Raw genomic sequence first — 25,156 nt, 5'->3', positions numbered from 1 at the left:
TTGAATTTCCCCTGCTAATGATTTCAGCATTTCACACTTATTTTTGCATTCAGATAAATAAGGTAACTATTCAAAACAATTCACCATAGAACTGTCTATTTTATATTGGGAGAGCAGCAGAAAGGAACTTCCAGAAAACAGATAATCCCAGTTCTGCAAATGGAATTTAAAAAAAAAAAAAACCAATCTGTGTCACTTCATGGAGAAAAAGGGATCAGAATGTGAAGCCAGTCCAGTGGAGGGTCATTAAGATGCTGGGAACTGGAGCACATGATGTACAAGGAATGGCTGAGGGAGCTGGGTTAGGTCATCCTAGGAAATGAGGCTAATGGAGAATCTCATTTCACTCTTTCAGCATCTAAAGAGAAGTTTTAAGAGAGACAGGGTCAGGGTAGACAGTGAAAAGGCAATAGATGGCAAGCACAAGCTGCAAGATGGGAAGTGCCAGCTGACATAATCCCTTGCAATGACAGCAGCAAAGCAGTGCCCAGCAAAGCTGTGAGATTTCCAACCTGGACATTTTTCAGAACTAGGCAGGATGAGGCCATGAGTGACCTGATTAACTTCTTTAGCAACTCCTGCTTTGAGAAGGGGTTGTACATGATGCCCATTGTGCTCCCATTCAAACAAAATCTTTCTCTGCATGGACACAATGCAGTAGAAACTTGCAAGTAAAGCAGTGGTATGTGACCAACTCAATATATGAAAACTTATGTCCTATTCCCAGCCCTAACAAACATGCTAAAGAAAAAATAAATACTGATTTTTATTATAATAACAGCACTGTGTATCTATTCCAAACATGAAATTGAAAAATAAATAAATAAATTCTAAGAACTCAAGCATTTGGGTGCACCAAGACTTCCAGTTAATATGGAAATCAAATATAATTTGATATTTAAATATTCACTCATATTTATTCATTGATGTACCCTACAAATGTTTACATGCCTTTTGAGAAGCTAAGTCTTATCACTTTGAAGATGTTGGAACTCCAACCCTGCTTTTCCCATACCAGGGCACATCAAGAGATCCCCTCTAACTGGACCTGTTAAAGTGATGCTGTGATAGGTCATGGTGTCTTATGAAGCATATTTGTAACATACTTTTCTGGTCTTTACATAATTAACTTTGCTTTCTTTTTCAATTTTATTTAAAAATGATTCTTAGATGCTTTTCACTCTGGAACACCAACAGGTTCATATATTCACAGAGGCCACATGGAAAGATGAGGCATGGGAGTTTTCCCTCTGGGCTTCCACACTGTGCCAGAACGTGCTGCACTTTCACAGTGCAGAGCTTTAATCTCTCACTGGTGCATCCTCCCCACTAGCACTGGGCAGTCTGAATTGTACTGAAAGCAGCACCAAAATAGCATCAAAAGCTTCAGTATCATGCACCTGAATTCATCATACATACATAATTCCATCACATGTATACTTTACTTGCAAATATTTCTAAGTGGGGATAAAAAGTAAAATACTATTATTTTTCTAATTTTACATGTCAGGCTGAAGAAAACTAAATATTAATGAAACTTGAGAGAGCAGTATATAGCATAGAAACTGCATAGGGGTAGGGTAAAGGGAGAGAAATCTCAAACTGTAGTCAGAATACTTCAGAACAGCACAACTTGATTTTTACATTCTATCCCAAAGAAACATTGCAAAATTGGGGACTGGATATCATATGCTAAGAATTAAGATAAAACAATGATAAGTTTCCAAATTCTTGGAGGAGAGTAAAATTTAAAATAATTTCACATTGAAGTCTTCAGAACAGCCAACAATCTTAAGGAAACATTACAGAAAAGTGTTCTAAATCATACAGAAAGCAGAACCATACATCCTCTCCTGCCAGAAAGGAAAACTTGGAAGCCAGGCTTTTAAAAGGTTGAATGACATAGATGCTTTTGAAACCAATTTTTAAGGTTTTTGATATTAAGAAAACACATTTTACCATATATCTCTTTACTTGTTTCCATAGCTTTTGCCCAGGGGTGGTTGTATTTCACTGATACTGTGATGTCTTTTTATCAAGGGGCATCATTTCAACTGCATGCACACTCTTGAAGAAAAAAGATAACCAAAAGATATATTATGTCTATTTGGTAAAGGGAGCACATACCACATTAAAATAAATAAATAAATAATTAACTCACACAGATGCTTTTCAACAAACAGGTGATGACAAGTATTGCCCTGCTGCTGTCCAAATTGACAATTACAGATCCTATAATGGAAAGCTGGGATAAAATGTATTCACTGGTTATTGAAATATCTACAGTCTGTCAAAGCAACTATGAGGAGAAAGCCCTGCCATCAAAAGGATATCAACTCTGGAACAGCTTCAAAAAAACAGGTTTGGAGCTTTTATGTTAGGCCAAAATATCAAAACTTCTCCAAAGCTTCTCCAGTGTGGACTGAAGCAATCATATCCAGAAGAGACAAACCAGTTCTATGAAAGAAGGAGGGTAACAGCTAGCAAAAAAAGGCTAGAAGAGAAAATCAGTGAGAAAGTGAGATATTCTTTTTGAAGGTTAGCTCAAGCATAGGTATTTCTTGAAACAAAGTAACTTGCAATCTCTATTCTATATGCAATAGAAGAAAAATACACCAAGGGAGAAATAGGGGGAGCAAAAGCAGCAGGGGACAAATTCAACTTACACATAAACGCCCACAAAATAACTTTTTTAAAAAATTAGCTGGAACAGAGATTAAATTGACTAATTGACAAATTATCAGTCATCTTTTCAATGAGAGACTGCATTCTGTATTTCAGAAAGCAAAAAAAAAAAAAAAAAAAAAAAAAATTCAAGACATTTAAATCTTGATGTAAAATGCATTTCATTTTTGTCAACTACCCACACCCTCAAATGCTGCAGCATGTAAGATTATATTTACGCTTAAGAAACTGGCCTGTATCGAGTTTTTAATTGTCCCAATTCTTATCAAATTAAAGCAGAGAAAACTGCCTAACAATATGATGATCTTAATAAATAAGTTATGTGGGAAATATTGCCTTTGTTATTTTCACACTGAAAAATATATTCAATACTGCAGAGATAATGAGAGTATAAAACATTAACATTACATTTTTCTATACCATTCTGCATAATTAACCATGCAGCTGCTCATTCATTCAGTCCCAACAACCAAATTAATTTGCAATCAGTTCACAGTGGATGCTCTGGAGCAGACTGCATGTACTGCAGAAGCAAGTGAGGCTGCTCACATTCCACACTCCACATCAGTGCACAAGTGCTCAACTCTAAGAGATGCAACAGGGGGTTGCAAAATGGTATTTTCAAAGATCAGCTATGAACAGGCACTGTGCCATCAGCTGCCTCATAGGGGAAATAGGGGTATTTTCAGGTGAGTCTCATGGTGAATCCATGCTCTCTGATGGACTCCTGTCCTTCTCAGGCTCAGGCCAAAAACTTTAGGGACACAAACATTAAACATCCATAAAGATTACAGGTCCTTCCTATTATTTGTATTAGTGTAGTACAGCCCCAGCACTGATGGGAATGCCACAATCCATTCTCCAAATTACCTACATTCCCAAGAAACAAAAGGAAAAGCAGAGTAATGGCAGGTTCTCAGAAAAGGTCCCAGAACAGGCTGAAGGTGGAACCAGATGTTTCACTAGTTGCTGAGTGGAACATCACATGTACCTTATCACAAGTCCCCTGAAACCATGACTTCACCCTTTTCAGATTAAAAAAAAAAATCTTATCCCAGTTTTTATACGTCATTCATCATCATGAAAATGCGATGAGCAATGAAGAAGCTGCTTTGATTGTTGTTTCTTACTTATTTCATTTTGCAGAGTGGCAAGGGAAACATTGATACAAATATATAGAGATATATAGAGAGACAGAGAGAGAGGAAGAGATGGTGCCATTCCATCTGCCCCAGGTTATGGGCCTGCACCTCCCTGCTGTGCCAGCCTGCTGACAGTGGGAGCTAATGGATGACAACCCAGCAAAGTACCAAAAAACCTGATGGCTCAACTGTTTTCATATGGACATAGTACAGAGGAATCATGCCACAATAAAAGCTCCAGGATTGCTGTTCTCAGTTTGCTCACATAGAAATGTGGATCACAAGCAACACTTCCCTCTTTTATGCAGGAAGGGAGGGAAAAAGTAAATCACAAGCCCCATGGATGACTAATGCATAGAAAGACAGCATTTCCTGTTCCTCACCTTAAGCCTTTCTGCTGAAGCTGGCAAGAAAGAGGATCATTTTTTGTAGGGAGGCTTATTTAATAAGATACCATGACAAAACTGAGGAAACACCAGTGAAGTAACTTTCCTAAACATCCTGCTGCTACCAGCCTGTATGAGTTTTGGGAAGGAAAGATCAATTCTGTAACCATCAGTCCTGGCCAAACAGAGTCTACTTAAATCAAGAACCTGTGGTATAATTCCCACAAAGTCCGTGGCACTACTTAAAGCAATCAGAAATTCTATTACTTAGGCTCAAGTTACTCAAAGAGAAAAGGATTCTTAAGCCATTTAAAATAAATGGTTATTCTTTCTCAATAAATTGACTCACTCATTATGAGTTATATCTTGCAATGACTTAATTCATTTTCCAGAAGGAGGATTAAGGGGAAAAAAAAAAATCAACCTGTAAAGCAGCAAAATTCTCATGCTCCAAGATGTATTTACCATGTTCAGCAAGCTTCAATAAGCACAAGTGTACTGCAAGAGCCCTTTCCTAACTACATAAATCACAGCTTTCTAACTGGATCTTAACTCACAGGTCATATATTCTCTACATGATCACAAGCTAGTGCAGAAACCTGTTAATATTCAAAATCATCATCACTATTCCAAGTTGTTGAAGACACAGAAAAGTAGTTATGACACAGCACTCTCATCTGTGACCAACAGATATTCAGTAAAGAAATTTGGATAGGCTTATTTGGTAGCTTTTACTTACTCGCAGGATATATTTTTTTCAGTCCATGGTAGATCTCCACTACCCATTAAAAACATCAGTAATCACCTCTTCAATACCTTGCATATTCCAAGGTTTGTCAAGAGATGTTTATTTAATTTCCTTTACCTTCTACATATTTTTCCTCCTGACACCCATAATAAAACATTGCTGGTATGCTGAAACCCACTACATTCACTTTTTAACTACAGTTTTACAGCACATTTTAAATGTCCAAAATAAATTTAAAATAAAGGTTTTCCTGCACAATTCAACTCATAATGGCACACTGTTTAGTATTAGTGAGACAATACAAGTTGCAGCAGACAATGAAAGTATTTGTTATACTGCTAGGTGAATATGGAAATATGATCAAAGAGCTTAAAAAAATCTGTTGTTCAGTAAGAGAAATAAAATTCTAATTGTAAGACTGTCTTTTCAACACTAGTGGCCAAACCCTTTGCTCAGTGGAACAGGTGTAAATAAGGATATAATAGAAGGATATAATAAGGAGCACAAAAGAGCTGCACAGCTATAATTGAGGACACTCTATTTTGATTGCAGAACTTGCATTGCTCATGATGATGCATTAGCTAGAGAAAGCACAGCTAGACATTAGATCCCAAGCTGAGTTCTCTGGGCTAATAATTAGAAAGCCATTTCTTTTTCTTTTTTAACTTGGAAGGAGAAAATTTGGTATGAAAATCACAGACTCAATAACTCCATCCCTTGGGGCCATTTCTACAAAGTCACTTTTCAAAGCAGAGCCACAATGTAAAGTCATCTGGAAGTACAAGTTGTTGCAGAATGTAGTTGCTCATTTATTAAGCAGTACTTAATACCAAAAATTTCACTGGGGCAATGAACTTACATTGGGAGTTGTTGTTTTCCTTTTTAATTTCAGGAAATTGAGTTTCACCTACAAGTCCAAAGATTTTGGAAACAAATGTCCATATTCATTTTGACACCTTCTGTGAGCCACCTGGACTTTCCTGAGCCATATGTTATACACTGTATCCACCTTAAAAGAATCTCCAGCTCTTTGTAGTCTGGATTTTATCTTTAGTGTAGGTCTGTACTCTGTAAATGCCCAAAGCTGCCTGCAGTCACTGTGCCCTGACTGCTCCTGATGGCCAGCAGGTTTGCACAGGAGAGTCTTGCCCTTGAATAGGTGTTCATTGCTGTGGGTGTCTGTGCCAGGACAGGACATTCCTGGCTCCCTGGGGTTTGGCAGGCATGATGCTGTCTGTGAGGCTCTTCCTACTGCTGCCACCTCCACCTGCCCAGACACTGATCTGGACTTCCAACCTCCCACAGTGCTTTGACTTTTCCTCCCCCTCAGGCTGCTGAGTAAGGAGGCTCAGCAGGGATATCCAAAAATATTTAAGGAGGTGGGAAGTCTGTTTCCTCATTTAGTATTTCTTTACCAATAACATGGGGCAGAACAACCCAACACCTCTAAGAACATGGGTACCCAGCATTCAGCAGGCAATGCTGAGAGGATCCAACAGTGCAGTTCCATCCAGTAATGCTGTTTGTTTTGCTGTGGTGAAGCAGTAACATGGTGATGCCATTGGGAACAACGACGATTACACAGCAAGCCACTTTAGCATTTCTGTATCATTACAACTCGGTAATATGCAAGCAAAACTTTATTAGCAATCATCAGCAGCATCTATTATTCATTGCTTTGATAAGTTAAGAAAGGGAAGGCTGCATGCCTACCACCAACAGGACTCTGAGCCTAAGCACAGGGCTGGAAGGTAATTCCATGGTCACATAGAGCTGAGTCACCACTGCATAACCTTCAGCAATATTACCATCTCAGATGTTCCATCTATAAAACTGAACAATAATAATCAACTATATTTCCAATATTATCAGGAATAATTAACTCAGTATTATCATTAATTTAATAGTGGTTACTAATTCAAAGTTAAACTATTTGATTGTAGAATTTATTTAACACATCTTAAGTTGCAGGCATTCAACAGGTGCAAGCAGATATCCAAGGTTGTAAAATATGTACACAAATATATTTGTGCACAAATGAGTCCATAAAGCATATGAAAACACACACACAACCTAAATGGTCAGTTGGTTTCAGCTCTTTCATACTGTAAATAGGCTGGATAAATATGTGTGTGAACTCTGACATGAACAGCTCTAGTATATAAAGTATCTTCTATGTATGCACAACTTGTGACAATAATTTTGAATTTGTATTCTCAGTTTTTTCATTATGCTAATGAGCTCTAACATGACAACCAACCTGTATTCCCAATATGTTTAGAAACTCTAAAAGTAGACCTGAAAACAATCCTCTATTCCTTCTCAAAAAGTTTAGTTTATATTCAAGAGGTAATCAATGCTATCTCTATTTATTTCCCTACCTTGAGTAAAATAATTATACAATTTACACCTTGACAATTACTTAATAAGCAAATTAGGAAAGCATTAGAAATAGCTGACTAAAGAAGCACAGTCTGGTATTTTTTAACTGCATATTTCCATCAAGATTTTGTCTTCACCTCTTCAGTGTAACCAGACATGGCTGTTATAAGGAAAAACCTTGTTAAGAATTTCATTACACAGCATTCTTTTCCCTATTTATTCAACAATGAAAAATTCTAAGGTAATTCAAATTTAAATCTTCTAAGCCTGTAACCTCACTTATGTGGGCAGGCATAAGTTACCTACACAAATTGACAATGCTCTGCAGATGTACAAAAATTCAAGACCAAAATCCACCCACAAATCTTCTTCACATAGAGTCCCCCCACCTAGGCATGTACCTCTGACTGGTATTTTTCACCACCATTTGCATCACTCTTAAAAGTCTGACTGCAGCTCCAAGGTCACTAAGAACAAACACATGTCATTAGACCATACTTTTTCATTCTTTGTTCCACTAAACAAGGAGAAAAAAATTATTTTGAGAGATGGGAGAAAAGGAAAGAGATGAAGTGGAAATATGTTTTAGAAGATGAAAGACACAGTTTCAAGGAACAAAATAATGGATAAACACAAAGGTAGGTTAATATTTACTGACCAGAAAGAGAAATTGGGATATTAACATTAAAAATTACCCTAGTCAGAATTGATCAGTTTATAAAACTAGTTTGTTTATTTTCATGTAGTGAAAATAAAGTGAAAGAAAACTAAGTCACTTAGTGACTTAGACAATATGATTTCTGGTATTATCTAGCCAGGCAAGATAGGAACAAAAACATTTGGCCAATTCAGGAAAAAACTGGAGAGAATTTATTCCCACTAGGACACAGAAAGAGATTAATGGCATTTCTCTGCTGACAAAAAAAAAAAAAAAAAGCCCTGTATTGTTTTTCCCACCTGTTTTACAGCATATTTGTTTGATACAAATAAGAAGAATGCAAAAGAGAATTAAACAAAAAGATTGAAAAATATATACACTATGCATACTGGGCAGGCTGCCAATGTGAATACAACACCCAAAATCCATCAGTAAACATGGGTGAAAACTAGGGAAGCTCCAACCATTTTACACAGGGAGAAACACAGAAGTCCCTTGACTGCAAGGAACTCTTGTTTAATTCAGTTATTTAATTCAGATAGTGAGCTACATCTCAACAGAGAGGGGCAGTGTTTGATACTTTTGCAATAGTTGGCCTGATTTGCACTCTGATCCAAGCACTTTCTAACTCTTCCAGTTTGACAGCTGTGAGTTTCTATGTCACAGCAGGCAGAGGTGGAGGAAGGAGGTGAGCCCAGAGCATACCCAGGCATGGATCACCAAGGCAGTAACCCCTGGCCCAAGCACTCACCTTAAGCACTCACTTCCTTTCAGCTTTTCCATCCTGGTTTTAGAAACCACAGAATCATAGAATGGCTTGGTTTGGGTTGGAAGGGACCTTAAAGACCATCTAGTTCCAGCCCTGCTGTCATGGGCAGTGAACCTTCCACTAGACCAGGTGACTGAAAACCCATCCAGCCTGTCTCATCAACAACAGCCTTCATCCCCATCCCTGGCTCAGCAGGTTTGGGGCATCATTACATCAAGGATTGAGCTCCCAGGGGCTCTCTTGACAAAGTGGGCAGCCCAAGGCACCCTGATGTCCAGACCCTGGCTGGGCTGTGCCCTGTGAAATTGCAAGACATACCCAAGGAGAGTCCCCCATGGCCCCATCCCTGCCACACTAGAGTGGAGCCACGGACACCTGGCACATCCCCAAGGCCTGACACCACTGAGAGCCCTGAGGACATCTGTGCCCAGCCCTTGGGATGGCACCATGACCTGTGCCAGCACCAAAGCATCTGGTACATCTGTTACTTGTAAGTGAAAAGACATGATTCCCAGATGTACATGCTAGTATCGATTTTATTTGAACAGAGCTCACACCAGTTCTTTGCACCAGCTGTCAGCAAGGGCTGGATGACCTTGTTTTAAGCGCTTATGTTCTCCAAAGAAAGAAACAACATCTGAAGCCTAGTTTATGTTTATTTTAAAAGATCAAAGAGTTTATTTTGAAGAATCCAATTGAAAATGCTTAAAAGACTATGATAGATACCCTGAAGTGTGGGTTGGAAAACTTGAAATCCATTGCACATGTTGTATGGGCCAATGACAAATAATAGGAAAGCAGTGTGTGCTTACGCAGTTGGGAGTATCCAAACTGTCGTTTGGTTCTCTTATTTGCACAAGATGTTGGACAAAAATTAAAACAGAAACAAATGTGCAAAAAATTTTGCATCTTGAGAGTTTAAAGGATAGTTACAAATGAATTGTCATAGCCCGAAAAATGCCAATCTTGAGCCAATGCTAAGCAGTCTCCATTTGATCTAACTCTCTTTCCTGAATACCTCTTCCTTACAACTGGAAATTTCTAGAAATACCCTTATTCTGCATGGACCAGAATGAGCACTAGTCAGACACTGGTATGACAAGAAGTTATCACAGAAGCACTGTCACTAATAAACCCCACACAGTTAAAACAATGCCACCTCTTTCAAAATAAGTAACAAGGTTGTTTTACAGCATGTCCCACTCCCTGTTCCCTTACCCAGTCCTTTTCTTGGATTGTCTCTGTAAATGTCCTTACACTCAGCTGAAGTTCAAGTCCCCACATAAGCTCTTGGGACAGCATTAAGTTTACAAGTACCTAAGCCACAAGTTTTAGACAAACTATTTGTTTCTAGACCCAAAGCTTATAAGCTACATTTGAATTTCACATATAACTGCTTAAGTCTCCTGTCATTTATTGCTACTGCTAGAGATAACCAGCAAAATCAGCAGAGCAAATACTGGTGCAGTATCACATTTGTTGATAACAGTGAAATACTTTTGCATTTCAAATATACATGATGGGTCTAACAAAAATTTGTTGTGGAAAATGTATACAGACCCACACATCCAAAAAAAAAAAAAAATTTACAGCACAAAAGACAGCTAAGACCTGAGAAGATAACCAGTATGACTAGTATAGCACAGACTTACCTTAGCCTTGCTTTTGTGCTGATGTACACCTGAACATGCAATCTGTGCACACACAGGCAACAAGCATATGGGTATCTTAATTCACAAGTATTATGGGAATGAGAATCATTTAGAAATTTATTTGGATTACTATTTATTCCCAGTTGTCATAGAATACAATATGACCCACCCTTCTGGTATTTTTCATCCAGACAATCCTAACTGCTTCCCAAGCAGGATTATTTACTAACCTCAATACACTACTCAAACAACAAGAATTCCCAAAAGACACATCCCAACACAGCAAGCATTTCAAACTTTTTACATAAATTTGGTACAGAATTTCTAGGGAAAGGAAAAACATGGCAACTTATAAAGTGGCATCACAAAGGTACCTTATATTCTCCATCATTCTTTCTTTCTACTGCTAAAACTCATTAAAAATTCTAATTCAACTACAGGAAATGCATGTAAGGAAGAGAAGGACTTAGGGCTGATGACAATCTGGATAATCTTACTACAATAGCACCAGTCAGCTACCAACTCAACTCAGTGATGGATCTATTCCAAGAACAATAGAAGAGAAGGTTATGAAAAAAGCAGAGATTTACCTCCACAAAGAGCTCTCCAGAACTTTCCCCATGTCAGTATGATAATACTTGGTAAGGATCAGGATCACCTAAAAGAAAATGAGAATAAATAGATTTAAATATGTAAACTGATGTAAGAAACACAAACAGACACGGGCAGCATAATTTGGGAAATACAAAAGTGAGGCTTCTGAAAATCTGAACAGCATTGCACTTCATTTTTAGCTCTTAAGAGTTTTGCTTTTTAGCCTGGATTTTTCATTTCTCTTTCTAGGAAGAGTCATTTCAGCACTTGAAGTTTTCTGCAAACCTGGTGACTGTGAAAGATTGCCCATTTCACATAAGCAGTGTAGTTGGAACTGTCACATAAATACCATCACCACACAACATTCCCCAAGCAATCTTTATGACTTTCTGATTAGGAAAAAACAATCTGGCTGCTGGTTTAAATTTAGGAGGCAACTCTAGAGAACCAATTATTTTTTTATCCAAAGTGTTAAACAATGGTGATTAATTTTGATTATTCAGATTAAAAAAATCAGGAAAAAAATTAGCTCTGGCTTTCCTTACAAGATCAGCAATGCAACTTTCATTGCTATCACTTTTTCCCCTTCATGAACCAGCTCTGTGCTCAGTAAATTACTCATCTTCATCAGCAAGAGCCAACAAAATACACAAGCAAATTTCACCCACAAAACATCTTCACTCTATGAAAAGAGTCAGCAAGAAAAACTTTCCATCTGCTCAAGACTTGACAAATTCACTGGTCAAATAATGTAAAGCCCTAGTCCACAACCAGTGGAGTCAAGCTCAATATTTGGTTTATGTTTGGATCTTATACAGGGTTCTTTCACTTGCTGCCAGTCCATATTAATGGCTCTTAGAGCCACATGCCATAGCAGCCCCACAGAGGTAGAACAGGCTGTTCCCTACAGCTGGAGGCTTTCCTTAATGTGGGGTCAACCCCAGCCTCCAACAGTCTGCAGCAAGCTGTAATTGAAGAGGCACTGCTCTGCTCCTGACCACCAGATGAAATCTCCAGCAAACAGCAACTGTAGGCATTCACTTTCATTAGTCAGATAATTAATATGCTGATGATACATTTATGCTGCACTCCTTGTATGCTGGAGCTTGTGAGAGAACAGAATTCCAGGCCGAGGAAGTTATTACATGGAAATAATGCAGTGTTTTACAGAACTGAGGTATAATACCAGTCTCACTCAGGGTTAGCCAAACCTAATAAATTCACAACACGTATTCCTGGATGTATATTGATATAAGCAAAAGTGGAAACAATCCATAATTCACAAGTAGTGTTATTCACTCCTATTCTCAAAAGAGTCACAATCTGCCAGATCACTATTTTGGATTTGATTATCTATAAAAATAAAGGTTTGGCTTAAAAAAAGAAAAGAAAAAAAAAATGGAAAAAATAGGTTACTACAAGACTTACAAAACAAAGAGAAAGAACCATTTCCCAAAGGAGAGTGTATCTATGGATGAGATTCCTGGCCACAGCCCAAGCACGTTCCACCAGGTCAGCTATTTATTGTATTGTCAGTCTTAACTACAGCTTTTTCTGGCACTTGCAATTAAAAAAAAAGAAACTTCACTACTGGGAGCATCTATTGGTTCCAATTAGTAAGGAAAAAGTTTGAGACTGTGCTTTTCCAAACAAATATAATTCCTCTTAAGTCACAAAAACTGATCTGGAATTTATTTTTTTTAAGAGATACAAGAATACATAAAAATAAAAAATAAAAAAAAAAAAAGAAAATACCTAAAAATACAAGAGATTATACTTTGCTTCCTTCCATTTATGTAAAAATGGAGGCTGAATCCTGAACTTGGTGAGCCAACTTTTTTCATCCTGTACATCCTAGGACTAGAAATTTTAAAATTCAGATAATTTTTGGCCACAGGTGGTGGGGCCATCGAGCCACAGGCTAAGCCTGATGTTCCATTCCTACATTAAAGTGATTAAAATCACACACAGAAAATCCTGTTGGGTCACCCTCAGTCCACCTGCTTTGAGCACAACCTGTATGAAGAACCTTCCAGAAAAGCTCTTTCTGTATCAGCACCTGTCAGAAGCATTAAAGACTGTCAGGCTCAGTGCTGGCTACCTGCAGTTCATCTGGCCATGCACACACTGAACCAGAGAGCCACTGCTGTTCCACACACTTCAGCTGAAGGGCTTTCTGCAAAAAAACTGCAAAGGAAACTGCAGACTGCAGTGGGAAACAGCCATAAGCAGCCAAGCATCTTCTTGATGCTGCAGAATTGGTGCTTGAAACTGAGTCAGAGCTCTGAAAAATAGATGTCAGTACTTTCCAGCCTGACTGGTAAATTAATGTAAAAATTAAAACACCTTATTTTGCACTTTGGAAACAAAAGCCATAAGAAATTATCTTTGAACTCCTGAACACCATTAGCAGATTCTTGTCACAGCTCAAGAAGCAGGGAGCTGCTGAGGAGCTGACCATCATTTCAACCATGCCAGTGGATTCCATCCCAGTGCCTGAATAATGGAGACCAGCTATTTAACAGATTTTACAGCACAGTCCTTTAGACTGTGGGCATCTTTTCAGGAGTTCTGCAGCTTTTCTGAATTAATAGATAGATCCAAAGAACAGAAGGAATTATCTCACAATGAAAGCATAAAGGTCTTCAGGATCTCTGGATTCTACCCACCATTTTTAAGAGCAGAAGCCTGTTTCACTAATTTCATTTTAATGAGACTCCATAATTATGAGCATTTTACAGGCTGGATTGAAGCCAATGGTTCATACACATGGTTTTCCTAGTGAAAGTGCTTGGGTGGCCTGTGGCTGGGGAGAGGCACAGCAGCAACTGAGCAATGATCAAGGATATGATTCTTAATCAGCTCATACTACCACCAGTCATGGACAGCTAAAATAAATTTAACTTTTTTTCTGTTATTATTTGACAGTTAAAATAAATTTAGGCAATGAAGGAAAAATAGATTTATCAGATTTTTTACTTTAAGATGGATTTATAGGATTATCTAGAAATCTCCATCCAGACTTACAGAGATTTATGAAAACATTTTAAACCATTTGATCTTAAATTTACCCACAATTCTTTGAGTTCACTTCCAGAATATGACAATGGAAGTGACAATGATTAATTATTCTTGTGTGCTAGGGACCTAAAAACACCTGATGGAGCTTCTGGACAAAAATACTGCAAGGGAAAAAAGAAAGTGAAATCTTTCAGCTTTTATCACCAAATTGGTACTCTGTTACCTGATCTTTACCAAAGCCTTTGGAAAAGGCCTCTCCATAAAGCCAGTATTTCTATGTGGCACAGTATGGAAGACAAATCCCTCAGGATTCTAAGAATCAAATGCAATGTGCATTAAAAGTTAGTTTTCTATGGAAGAAATCACTTGCTCCAGTCATTTTCTCTGTGCTGGGCCTTCAGAAATTTCTCTACCTCAGCCTCCCCCTCCTTTTTTTGGGGGGGGAGAGGGGCAGTGGGGTGCACAGATGGAATTTTGATTCTCCCACATCATTCCCCTGCTTCCATAACTTCATTCCTCCCTGTGTGAATCCTCACTGCTGCAGCAGTCACTGCTCAAAACTGTTCTCCAAACAAAGGAGTTGAAGCAGTTCTGACCCAAAATCCTTTCTGGATATAGACCTGTCTTCAGGGGTTTTCAGTGAATGACAGACCAGGAAAATAAATGGAAAATTCCAGATATTATTACCCATGAACAAGGAAAGTTAGAATTATCTATGTTTATCCCCTCTCCTTTTCTGCTGCTCTCCTCTGAAAATGCTTTGCAGCAAGGCTGGGCTGAAAAGAGAACAACTTCACTTTACAAGACACAATGTGCATTTAATCATTTCCTAATAAAATTTTGGCTTTAAGAAGCTCATTTTAATCCTCTATTTTCATCACCATGTCAGCTAAGAGGGCTGAAAAAGCAAAAAGGAATGAATTCTAGATCAATCACTTTTCCTGGTGTTTATATTTTATCTTTCTGCAGAGGATTTGCTAAGATCATTCTCTTTTTGATAAACATCGACTTTTGGAAAACTATTTTATTTTTTTCCCCATGCTCCCTCCATGATGTTTTTTTTCATGGACAATTCTTAACAAAGATCTCTCTTTTTCTATCTACATGCAGATTCTTACAGAAAAATTCTTATTTGACCCTTGAAATTTGTGATTTTAGGTTGGGCTTTTTTGTATGTATGCAGAAGCTTCATAGCAAAAGTCTCATACTTTCAAATGCACAATTACAAGCATTTTCTCAAGTTTTTAGAAAGTGAGAACATGCTGTAAGTACTTCTGGGCAGCCAGAGCTACCAGGAAAATAAACTCCTCAGACAGATTCGAGTTTCTGCAATCTTTTTAACATCTGCTTAATTTAATTCATGTGAATGAACCACTGAAATCTAAAGAAGTGTTTATGAGAGTCACTTGAACCAGCACTTAATACTCTCTATGACTGGAACATTAGCTGCTCTTTTGCTCAAAAACACAGCCTCACTCACCTTTTCAGCTATTTAACTCTTCCACTGTACACCACAACTATTTTGGGGAGATCAAGAGGTTCTAGGCACATCCTATTAATTTTTCACTACCACCCTCTGTAATTCCAGAACTTTTTTGACAACTAATAATCAAAATCCTCCATATCAAATTACAGGCAACCACCTACTGCTCAATCCCTCAAGCCATTTCCACTTTTGCAGCAGCAGGCTCTTCAATCATCATGCTCAGAGCAATGTTAATTTTCACTTTTTTTATTTAAAACAAAGATTCTTATGAGAAAAATAAAATTCAGGAAATTATTAATATGAAAAGGTACATTACTACAGGGCTATTATATGGACAAACTACCATACCACTATTAATAACTACATCATAATTTGATTATGCTGAAAAAGAGAATTTAGGTTTACTCTGTTGCAGTACTATGATGAAAGGTAAAAAAAAGCAAACATTTAAACCATTACTTAGGGTTACTAAGAATTCACTGTATAAGCTTCTACTCCTCTCTGGTAATAAAGTTCATAAAAGCAATACATGATTTAATATGAAATACTTACAGAATTAGATTTCTATTTCTTCCAGCTAAATTGTATTGGGAGACAAGAGGACTTACTGTGCATGAAGTCACTGACTATACCAGTGCATTTGTCTTAAACATTAGTAATAATTCCGTACAGTGAATTAATTCATAATTCAAAGTAAGACACAATAATGGCTCAGTTCCTGTTTCTAAGAGATATTTCCATCCACAAGAGCTGAAAAAGTGCATAGTCTTGAAAGCAGTGGTTGTGATTGCTTCCAGATTCAAAATCCTTTTAAACATAGTACTTCACACATTAACCCTGAAAACATTCATACAAACTTTGAGATATAAAAAATATTTAATCCACTGTCTAGCACAGAACAGGATTATACTCTGTTAGCTCTGTACAAACACAGAACAAAAAAGCCTACTGCCCTCAGAGCCTACAGTGCAGAACACAAGAAGTCTTCAACATCACCGTCATCATCAACTATTCCCAACTCATGCCAGATTTTCAATGCAAGGAAAATTATGTTTATGTGATGCCACTACATGTATATGACACTGTGTATATATGGGCTTGGCTTCTCATTCCTACCTTTAATTCTAAATTCACTGACTGATTTCAATCATATTTAACAGAGAAATAGATACCCATATGGCTGAAGCAGCCATATCAGTTTATACCCCAAGTTCATAGCACAGATGCAGCTAGAACAGCAATAAGCAAAAAAGTACAAAAAATGTAAGAATGGGGAAGGCATCTAAATAAAGATGCTTCCCAAATGTATTTTCCCATCTTCAGTAATTTGCAACTCAGGCAGCTGGGCTGCTAGTGCAGGTGTTAGCAGCTGGAGCTTGGATAAGCACAGGTTTCTATGTGGCACTGCCTGACCCACCACACAAGAACAGAGACTGTTGTTATGTACCTCTTAATGGTCAGTCCCCAAAAATTCAAGCATGTATAGAACTGATCAGCCAATCTGAACTGCTACTACTTCAACATCTTCACATTGCTGCTCCTTTCTAGAACCATTAGATGCAGGTCCAAGACTTCTGGGCATGCTGCAGATGCAGAGCTTGCTTGAGCAAATGGGAGGGAACTCAGTTTGAGGGCCACAGAATTATTAGACTCAAATCTGCAGCTTTGAAAACTGTAATATATTAATGACTTGTTCAATTAAACTTCCTGTTCTTTTTCAAACAGCCCCAAACAATGTCACCTCTGACACAAAAATCTCCAGTTTTCTGTCATTGCCTTTTACTGCAAAACCAGAGCAATTTTTAGGTTTAAATATTTAACATAGCATTTGATTAGTTCCTAAAACCACATTTGCAAACATGCCAAGAGAATAAATTTCTAAAGCATGAAGCAAGACTATTTTTTCCTGTCTCTCTAGTCTCCTAATAGTGATTCTTTTTTAAATACAGACTAGCTTTACTTATCTTCCCTACTAATGTATTCTAAATTGAATTAACAATCCTTCCTGCAGAACCAAACTTATTATGTGAATATTCTTTTTCATTCCCATGAAAATTCAAGAGGAAGCAGAGCTAACATTGAAAGATGGCATATGTAAAACATCTTTAGTCTCTTCCAAATATTTCAGCAATCCAATATTATGGATAAGCTGTTTACCTTGATCATCACTATTATATAGTATTCACTACCAGAAAACAAAATCAGATTTTAAGTGCAGTTTGTGAAATATTCCCAGTTTCTCATGTGGTGCTACTGCCCAATCGTAAAATATAAAAATTGAAAGTGAGCTTCTAATCTGCATCACTAAATTCTTTCTCAAGGCCAGAGCCTTTTTTTAAAAAAGAAAAATATTTACATATAAAAATACCTATGCTTTTTATTTCAGAAATTAAATTATTATGCAAGACATATGGAAATAGCTACAGAGGAGGATACCACAAGCTGGGCAGAGCATTCCTTTGACACAGGGCTGTTGGCAGACATGTTCACATTGGTTGCTCTCCCTCACAGCTGCTCTGTCTTCACCAGAACCACAGGATTAAGTATCATTGTACCAAATAACATCATATTTACTAGAGGTGTCATCAACCTACAATGACCTCAAAATAACATTTAATTATCTCTGAAATGGCTAATGCTGTTCAAATGAGACCTAATTGTCTATCATAAACAAAGCTTTATAAAGACTGTACATGGAAGCCAGGACTTTGATGTTTCATGAAGATCAGCCAGAGAATCACACTGTTTAATATCCTTCTTTATCATGAATAAGGGCTGAAATTTATGTTAACTGAATATTGTAGGTGCCTCAGTTTGTTCTGTAGGAACAAGAAAGATAAACATGGGTATACAGAGTGGAACATGGCCACACTCCTACCTGAAAGGAGCTCTGGCAGAACAAACATGCTAAAGACCAAGGCACTTCTACTGCAGTGACAGAATGAAGCTGATTAATATTTCAGTCAGAAGACAGGAGACAAACCAGAGGCAGATGCAAAACTTGTCTCACACCTATTGTGATGTAGAGCGTGTATGTTGCACTAATCAGCATTTACATGGTCAAGGATACTTTAACTCTGCTTATTCCAAAATCAAAATCAGGCCTGGAAAATTACACAAAAGAAGGAGTGAAGGAGAATAATAAAAATAAAAATAAATAAATAAATAAGAAAATCAGGTTGCCTATAAAACAGGAATAACCCAAAGCAGATCTGGGGCTGATACTCCAGGTGCTGTCTAACAAAAGTCCTCTAGTCCCCAGCTCGACCACCTTCCCAGTGAGGAGTGCCTGGGTGCCTCTCCAAACAAAGGACCACACTCTGCAGTTTCACACAGGGACAGTCAAGGCCCAACACAACTCACTTTTCCTGGGTGGAAGTTGGTCTCTCTCTGACTGCCTTTCGTTTTAACTGCTTCATCTCTACTTATCTTGCTAAAATAACTAATTTCAGAAGTACTAACACTCTGCCCCTAGTGTAATGTGAGAGGGAACCATTCCCACTCAAATGCCAAGCCTGCCTGCTCCCCATGGCCCCATTCACCATCAATTTGGAACACCTCAAATGGCATTAACAGAATTCAGCTACTGTGAAATACTGGGAATGAACCCTTTTGAGAAGAAGGATGAAAGCACATTTATCTTCAGCATTATTCCTGAAGCAGCAGAACTTCATATCCGTGCCAATGGAAAGGGCGTAAAGGAGCTGAGGGAACATCCAAGTGGGTTAGGAGACTATTAGAAAGGGCTTGGGAGCAGTTGGGAAAATTGGTCAGGGGCCAAATACGTCAAAGAAAACATTGGAGCAACTGAGGGAGTGCTGGAAAGTTCTCCACATTCAGTCTGAAGCCAAACCAGGAGATTTCCAATCTGTGAGCAATGAGTTTTTGCCAGCGTTTTGTGTTTCCTCACCCAGGCTCTGCCCTAGGTGTCCATTACTTTAAGAGCCATGGGGACATAAAAAAGCTAAGTGGAATTATATAGCATTATCTGTGATAGGGAACAGCTATTTTACCAGGCAATGCCACATCATTTTGGATCCCTCTTATTGTACAGACACTATGCTTTAGTTTAACCAGTATGAAGCAGAATAACATAATTAGTCATCTTAGAGCCAGGCTTCAAATTAGCCACCCATTCCAATCTCAAATCTCCAGTACATTTCAAATGACCCTCAGATCAAGTAGATACAAGCAGGAAAAGATTGTAGGCCCTGATAAATGAGATCTATATTTCTTTATTTTACTCTAGTAAAGACAGGTATTCAACAGATCCTTTAGAGACAGTTTTTGCATGTCAGCATTTAATCAGTTGTAGCTAGAGTTGCAAAGCAGTTTTAGTAATAAACTCTTAATGTGAAATTCTCCCACTTAAAGATTTATATTTTTCATGGTTGGTCTCTTCCTGTGATCACAGAATGTTTTAGAAATATGCTAAGGACTTCTTTCTTCATGTTATGAGCACTACTCTTTTCTGTCTTCATGGATTTATGGATAGGCACAACAGTTAAGGAGCACAAGAAGTGGAAGGAAAATATTTTTAATTCATGCCTAGAACACTTCTGAACAGTTATCTCTATACTTACACCTTCTTGCAGCTCTTTTCTGTAGAAATGTGGTCATTTCAGTCTTCTTGCACCCCCTTAACATGATGTCTATTTTACAGTTGAAAAATAGAGACAGATGTATCACCCTGGCTTATTCCAGTTTAGGATTGGAAAAGAGAGACCTACCTCTAGACATCAATTTTGCCCATCTAGATGTGAATAGTTCTTTGAAAGTATTTGGCTTCCTAGTGATTTATCATACTGAGGACCTACACTTCCAGCTTGGCCATGTCAGAAAGACTGGATGAATCCCTATCTAAATAAGCTGCAGGAGAAGTCCAGGCAGAGAAGAAAACATCAGATAAAGTGAGAACAAACTGAGAAGCAGGACCAAGACATGTCTAAATTCCATATGCCTAACCCCAAGGATCTTCTTTTCTGATCCATAATGATCCCAAAACAAATTCCCACATCTCCCAAAAAGCTTTCAGGGTCCCAAGACCCTTTCCCTGTCACTGCTACCCACAACACACAGCAGCACACCCACCCTGTGGAGCCAGGTCTGCAGGAGTTATGAGCTTCTGTACCACCAATGCCCTGACATGTAACAGAAACTGGGCAAAGAGGCAACATCTTCAATATGGCAAAAATTCATTTTTTCCACCAAGGAATAAAAGGAAGGAGTTGAAGAAATGTGTAAAATTATATATATCATCTCAGAAGGGGCAGAAGACTAAATTTTTTAACTACTAAAAATCCCCATATTTCATTTCTTCAAAATGGCAGGTATGACCATGATTTTACAACAGAACTTTATACTATCAGACAGCTAAAACTACTGTACAATGTACATGACATTTACTGTTGTCCTTTATTATACTGAGGATCTCTCTGGAACTGCTATTTATTTTCCAATCATTTTTCCTAATGAGTTTGTTCTATATTTGAATTGTAAATGCCTGTCTCTGTTTGTATTTTATTTCTAAAACTTAGAGAACTGTCTTCTCTGTTTACCAGTCAACAGTCTTTTTCTTATGGAAATTAACTTATCTCAAAACAAAGAAAAAAACCTGAACCTTTAAATTCTTGCAAATTATTTTTCTCAACTTAGGGGTTTAATTGATGCCATGACAGAAAGACAGTAATAGCCAGAGCTCAGAAGCCACAGCCCAAAACCAATGGCAGCTTTTCTGGTCAATGTTGTCCAGAAAATGGATGTTTTATTTGCTCCCTCCTCCCACTTCCACATCCATGCATTTACTAAGAGTCTGATGCAAAGTCTAAACCAATTAGAACGTGGATTAAGCCCATTCTAAACACAGGGAAAAAAAATCAGATCTTGAAATTTCTCACATGATGAGAAGGATCCAGTTTTGATGAAACCAGTATTTGCAAGTTCACACAACCTGTGCACAGGAAAAACAACCATGTTGTATTTTCCACAAAATGCATGTCATTGTGCAAATTTATGGCTTTAAATGGCAAGTTATAATGGACATGAGACTACTGAAAGAGAATGGCTAGAGCTAAACTTAACAATGCTTTTTCACCATACAGCATGAACTTACACTGCTGAAGATATCTCTAAATAGCTATTTCTTGAATTAAAAGTTCACTCACAGTGTACAAGAGAAAGTAAGCAGAAGTAAATACTGGAAATCACACCTATTATGTCAATCCCTGATCAACTACATATATTTGCTGTTATTTTTTTAAATACTGTATTTTGCAAGAATTTTATAAGATTAGAAGCCATGGGAAAAATGCATCACCCATATATCTAAAACAATATTCAATTCCTTTCATTTCCCCACTTTGGAACAGAAAATATCTTTTCATCAGCAGCAATTATTTTCCAAACTCTCCCAAGCTCATCATTGTCTTAGACAAGGCAGTAGGCCTATATCATTCAAAAAGAAAATAGAAGGAAAAAGAAGCTTTCAATGCAGCCCAAGAAATAGCTGTAGAAACATATTTTGTAGACACAGTAAAATGAATAAAACATCTGTTCAAGTTCTACTCAGCCACCTCCTGAAGACAGAAGCATGTCAAGACTGACCAAGTCTTGAGGGGGGGAGGAGTAATCCAAAAAGCCTTCTACCTTCCCTGCCAATTTTTCAATGAATTGTCTTTTTCCAAACAGAAGACCAGTGACATTTCTTCAGGAAATAGAGTGTTAAAAATAAAGAAACAATAGTTTATTTAAACTAAAAATTGACTTTTAATAGTCAGTTGTATAAATGGTAACCCAATGAAAATGTTTGTGCATGATATAGGAAAAATACAGAGCAAAGTGACTCAGCCTTCCTTTCTGAGAGACTTAAAATGAGCAAGGATAACACATCACAATAGTTAATTAATACAGCATCCTTATTACTGCTATGTGAAGAGAGAAATTACAAATTTTAAAATTCAGTGCTGGGAGATTTTAGCCCAGGGATTTTCTACCTATGTTCACAAACTGCCCAGCTCAGAGCACTACCCACAGATACCTAAGCAATCTCAGGGGCATTGATTCCACATCAGCAGGGAAAGAAATCACGTCCCCTCCATATTCCTTGGTCCAGAGAAGGTGAAAGCATTCTTTAATCTCTGTGACAACAAACTGACAGCAATGTACCTAAAATGGTATTTTTTGCAGCTTATCTATCCCTTCCCCAAATCACAACACAAGCAGTCTGAAGTGCATTTCTCAGGAAGGAGATATAATATATACAGCTCTTAATCAAGGTACCAATAGGTGATGATCCAAAAAAAATTTTAACAAAAGAAAGAAGAGATCTAGTATGGACATAAAGGTCAGGGGACTACAGTGAAGAAGTAGAAATTATCAGGTATCTGGAAATAATGCAAGTTCTCCATGAATAAAATGAACAGGCAGTAAAAGTGCTATCAGAGAAATGCATCAGCCAGGAAGGGGAAACAGATACTCAAACACATCAGTTCAGTTCTTGGTTTCTATCTTAACCAGAGCAGTGCCTATTTTTTGTGTGAGTTAAGCTATTTGGAGATCTGTCAGTCCCTAAGAAATTTTTCCTCCTAAGTGCCTTAAGAAAAATAGCTTAGAGAAACATGCAGGGTCTCTGATCACAGCTCAGGCAAGTTTTTGTTTTAGTATCCTGGTACCTAGAGTTGTCCCTCCTTCCTTTCTTTTTCTTTTAATTGTTTTATTTTCTCAGAGTAAAGAATACTAACAGTCTGTGGCTGTGTATGACTGGCTAATACCAATACAGAGAGAGATTTGAAATCTTAAGTCCCAACTCCCCAGGCCCAGAAACAGCATTATAAATTAACAAGATTAATATGAAGTGTAATCTGAATTCTGCAAAATGGAATTCTGTCCAAAATGAAGACTAGTTGCTAATTCTTTCTTTCACTTAAAAAGAAAAAAGCAACTTACTCCTCCCACCAGAAATCAATGCATTATAGATACATTTCTCTGGGTCTGTCTTTAATTATTAATTACTTTCCAGCTCTGCAGTGACTCTCATGGTTATTTCACACTGATAGACCAGAGAAAAGAGTCCATCCCACTGCAGCTAGAAGAGAGGTAGGAGGACGGACAAAAGCAAAAAGGAGGGGGAAGGTGGGAATTGGCAAGCTTCCAGGACAGTTTGTTTATTTTACTTTCAAAGATGATGAAAATTTTATTTTCAACACCAAAGGAAAAAGACAGAAATAAAAAATTAAATGACTGCCTCAAGCTAAATGTTTCCTACTCAGAATGCTCAGAATTGAGCTGCAAATCTGTGGAAATCTGTATTTCTGCAACTATAATCTTAATTCCAATAGCGTTCGATACAGTGAAATGTAACAATCTTCACAGCAGGTAATGGCAGATAATGATCACAAAGCCAAATATTTTCTGGCTAAATTCAGAATGAATCCAAGAGGATAAAGCCACAGAGTAAGTGTTTACTAGGGTGTCAGAGAAGGTAATTATTTCCTGAACTAAAAAAGTATTTTTGCTTCCTGGCCATGGTTCCTTTTACTGTAAAGTGAAGGATTTCTGTACTTAGGCACCTCAGAAAGGCATTCTGCAGTCCAGCTTTTAGATTCTCTAAACTGGTAGGTTCTAGATCCTAAGAACTTAGCCTAATACTGCTTATATTTTATGTAAGATCCCCTGATTTCTCCTGAAGGTTTAAGCACCAGAAACATTCTGATTTATTCTAACTGATAATTTGACATTTTGCTCTTACATGGGGATAGGAAGACAAAGACAAAATTCCCATAGTCAAGATTGCCATGACACAGGCATAAGGAGAAGATAGTCTCTCAACAAAGCAATGAGGCAGGAATAATTCTGTACAGTGGAAATGGTTCTCAAAAAGCACAAAACACAATTACATTTCCTAAAAAAGCTCCCTTCATAAAGAGGTGGTAAGCCAGAGATCTGGATATCTGTGTGCATTACCTCCCAGGCTGTGGCTGTCCTCAGCTCCCTAAAGCAACATGAGTTTGTTGAAGGGTGCATGTGGGCAGGTGTGACTGCACCTGGAGCCAAGAACATGTTCAGGAGCAAAAGGGATTTTTTGTGACCTCCTGCAGACTGGTATTCTGTGGTGTCAGGTAATTATCAGGTTGCTTTAGATTTGCAGCCATTATAAACACAAACAACCCTCCAGTGAAAGAATTAAACTGAAGGCATCTCAGATGCTAAATCCAAAGCTAGGAAGGATCACCTGCTCCTCTCTGTCCATTTTCCTCTCCTCCTACACTTCCAGACCCAAATCCATATAACTCAGAAACATATTTGAAGCACATAGCAGAAAATGCAGCTATCTACACTTCAAAAAATACACTGCTCCTACCTCTTCCTCTAGCAATGAGTTCCACATTTATTTTTGCAGCCAAACAAGTAATGATGACTTATTTCTTGAATAAATTTATCTACCTTCAACATTTATCTACAGGATCTTGTCATGTGCTTTTATAGAAGATTAAAAGACCTCTGCTGACAAATATATTCTCCATAAATAAGTACTTACACACAGTAATCACATTTCTTTTTGACCCTTTCTCTTTGATAAGATTAATGACTGGCCTCCCTACAATTCACTTCATAAAGCTGACTTTTCAGCATCTG

At 37.7% G+C, this 25,156-nt stretch overlaps 1 protein-coding gene across 1 annotated transcript in view; it reads right to left on the bottom strand.

Moving 5' to 3' along the window:
• The window catches only part of SORCS2 (sortilin related VPS10 domain containing receptor 2), a 523,907-nt gene that overhangs the window by 343,092 nt on the left and 155,659 nt on the right, over positions 1–25,156 (bottom strand). Inside the window, exon 2 of the mRNA XM_056490195.1 lies at positions 11,013–11,080. Coding sequence (XP_056346170.1) covers positions 11,013–11,080 — 68 coding nt within the window. The remainder of the gene's footprint in view (positions 1–11,012; positions 11,081–25,156) is intronic.

This window comes from Oenanthe melanoleuca, chromosome 4 (genome assembly GCF_029582105.1).
Source record: "Oenanthe melanoleuca isolate GR-GAL-2019-014 chromosome 4, OMel1.0, whole genome shotgun sequence".
Classification (NCBI taxonomy): Eukaryota; Metazoa; Chordata; class Aves; order Passeriformes; family Muscicapidae; genus Oenanthe; species Oenanthe melanoleuca.
The sequence above is the reverse complement of the archived record's forward strand: the minus strand, read 5'-3'. Positions and strand labels throughout refer to the sequence as shown.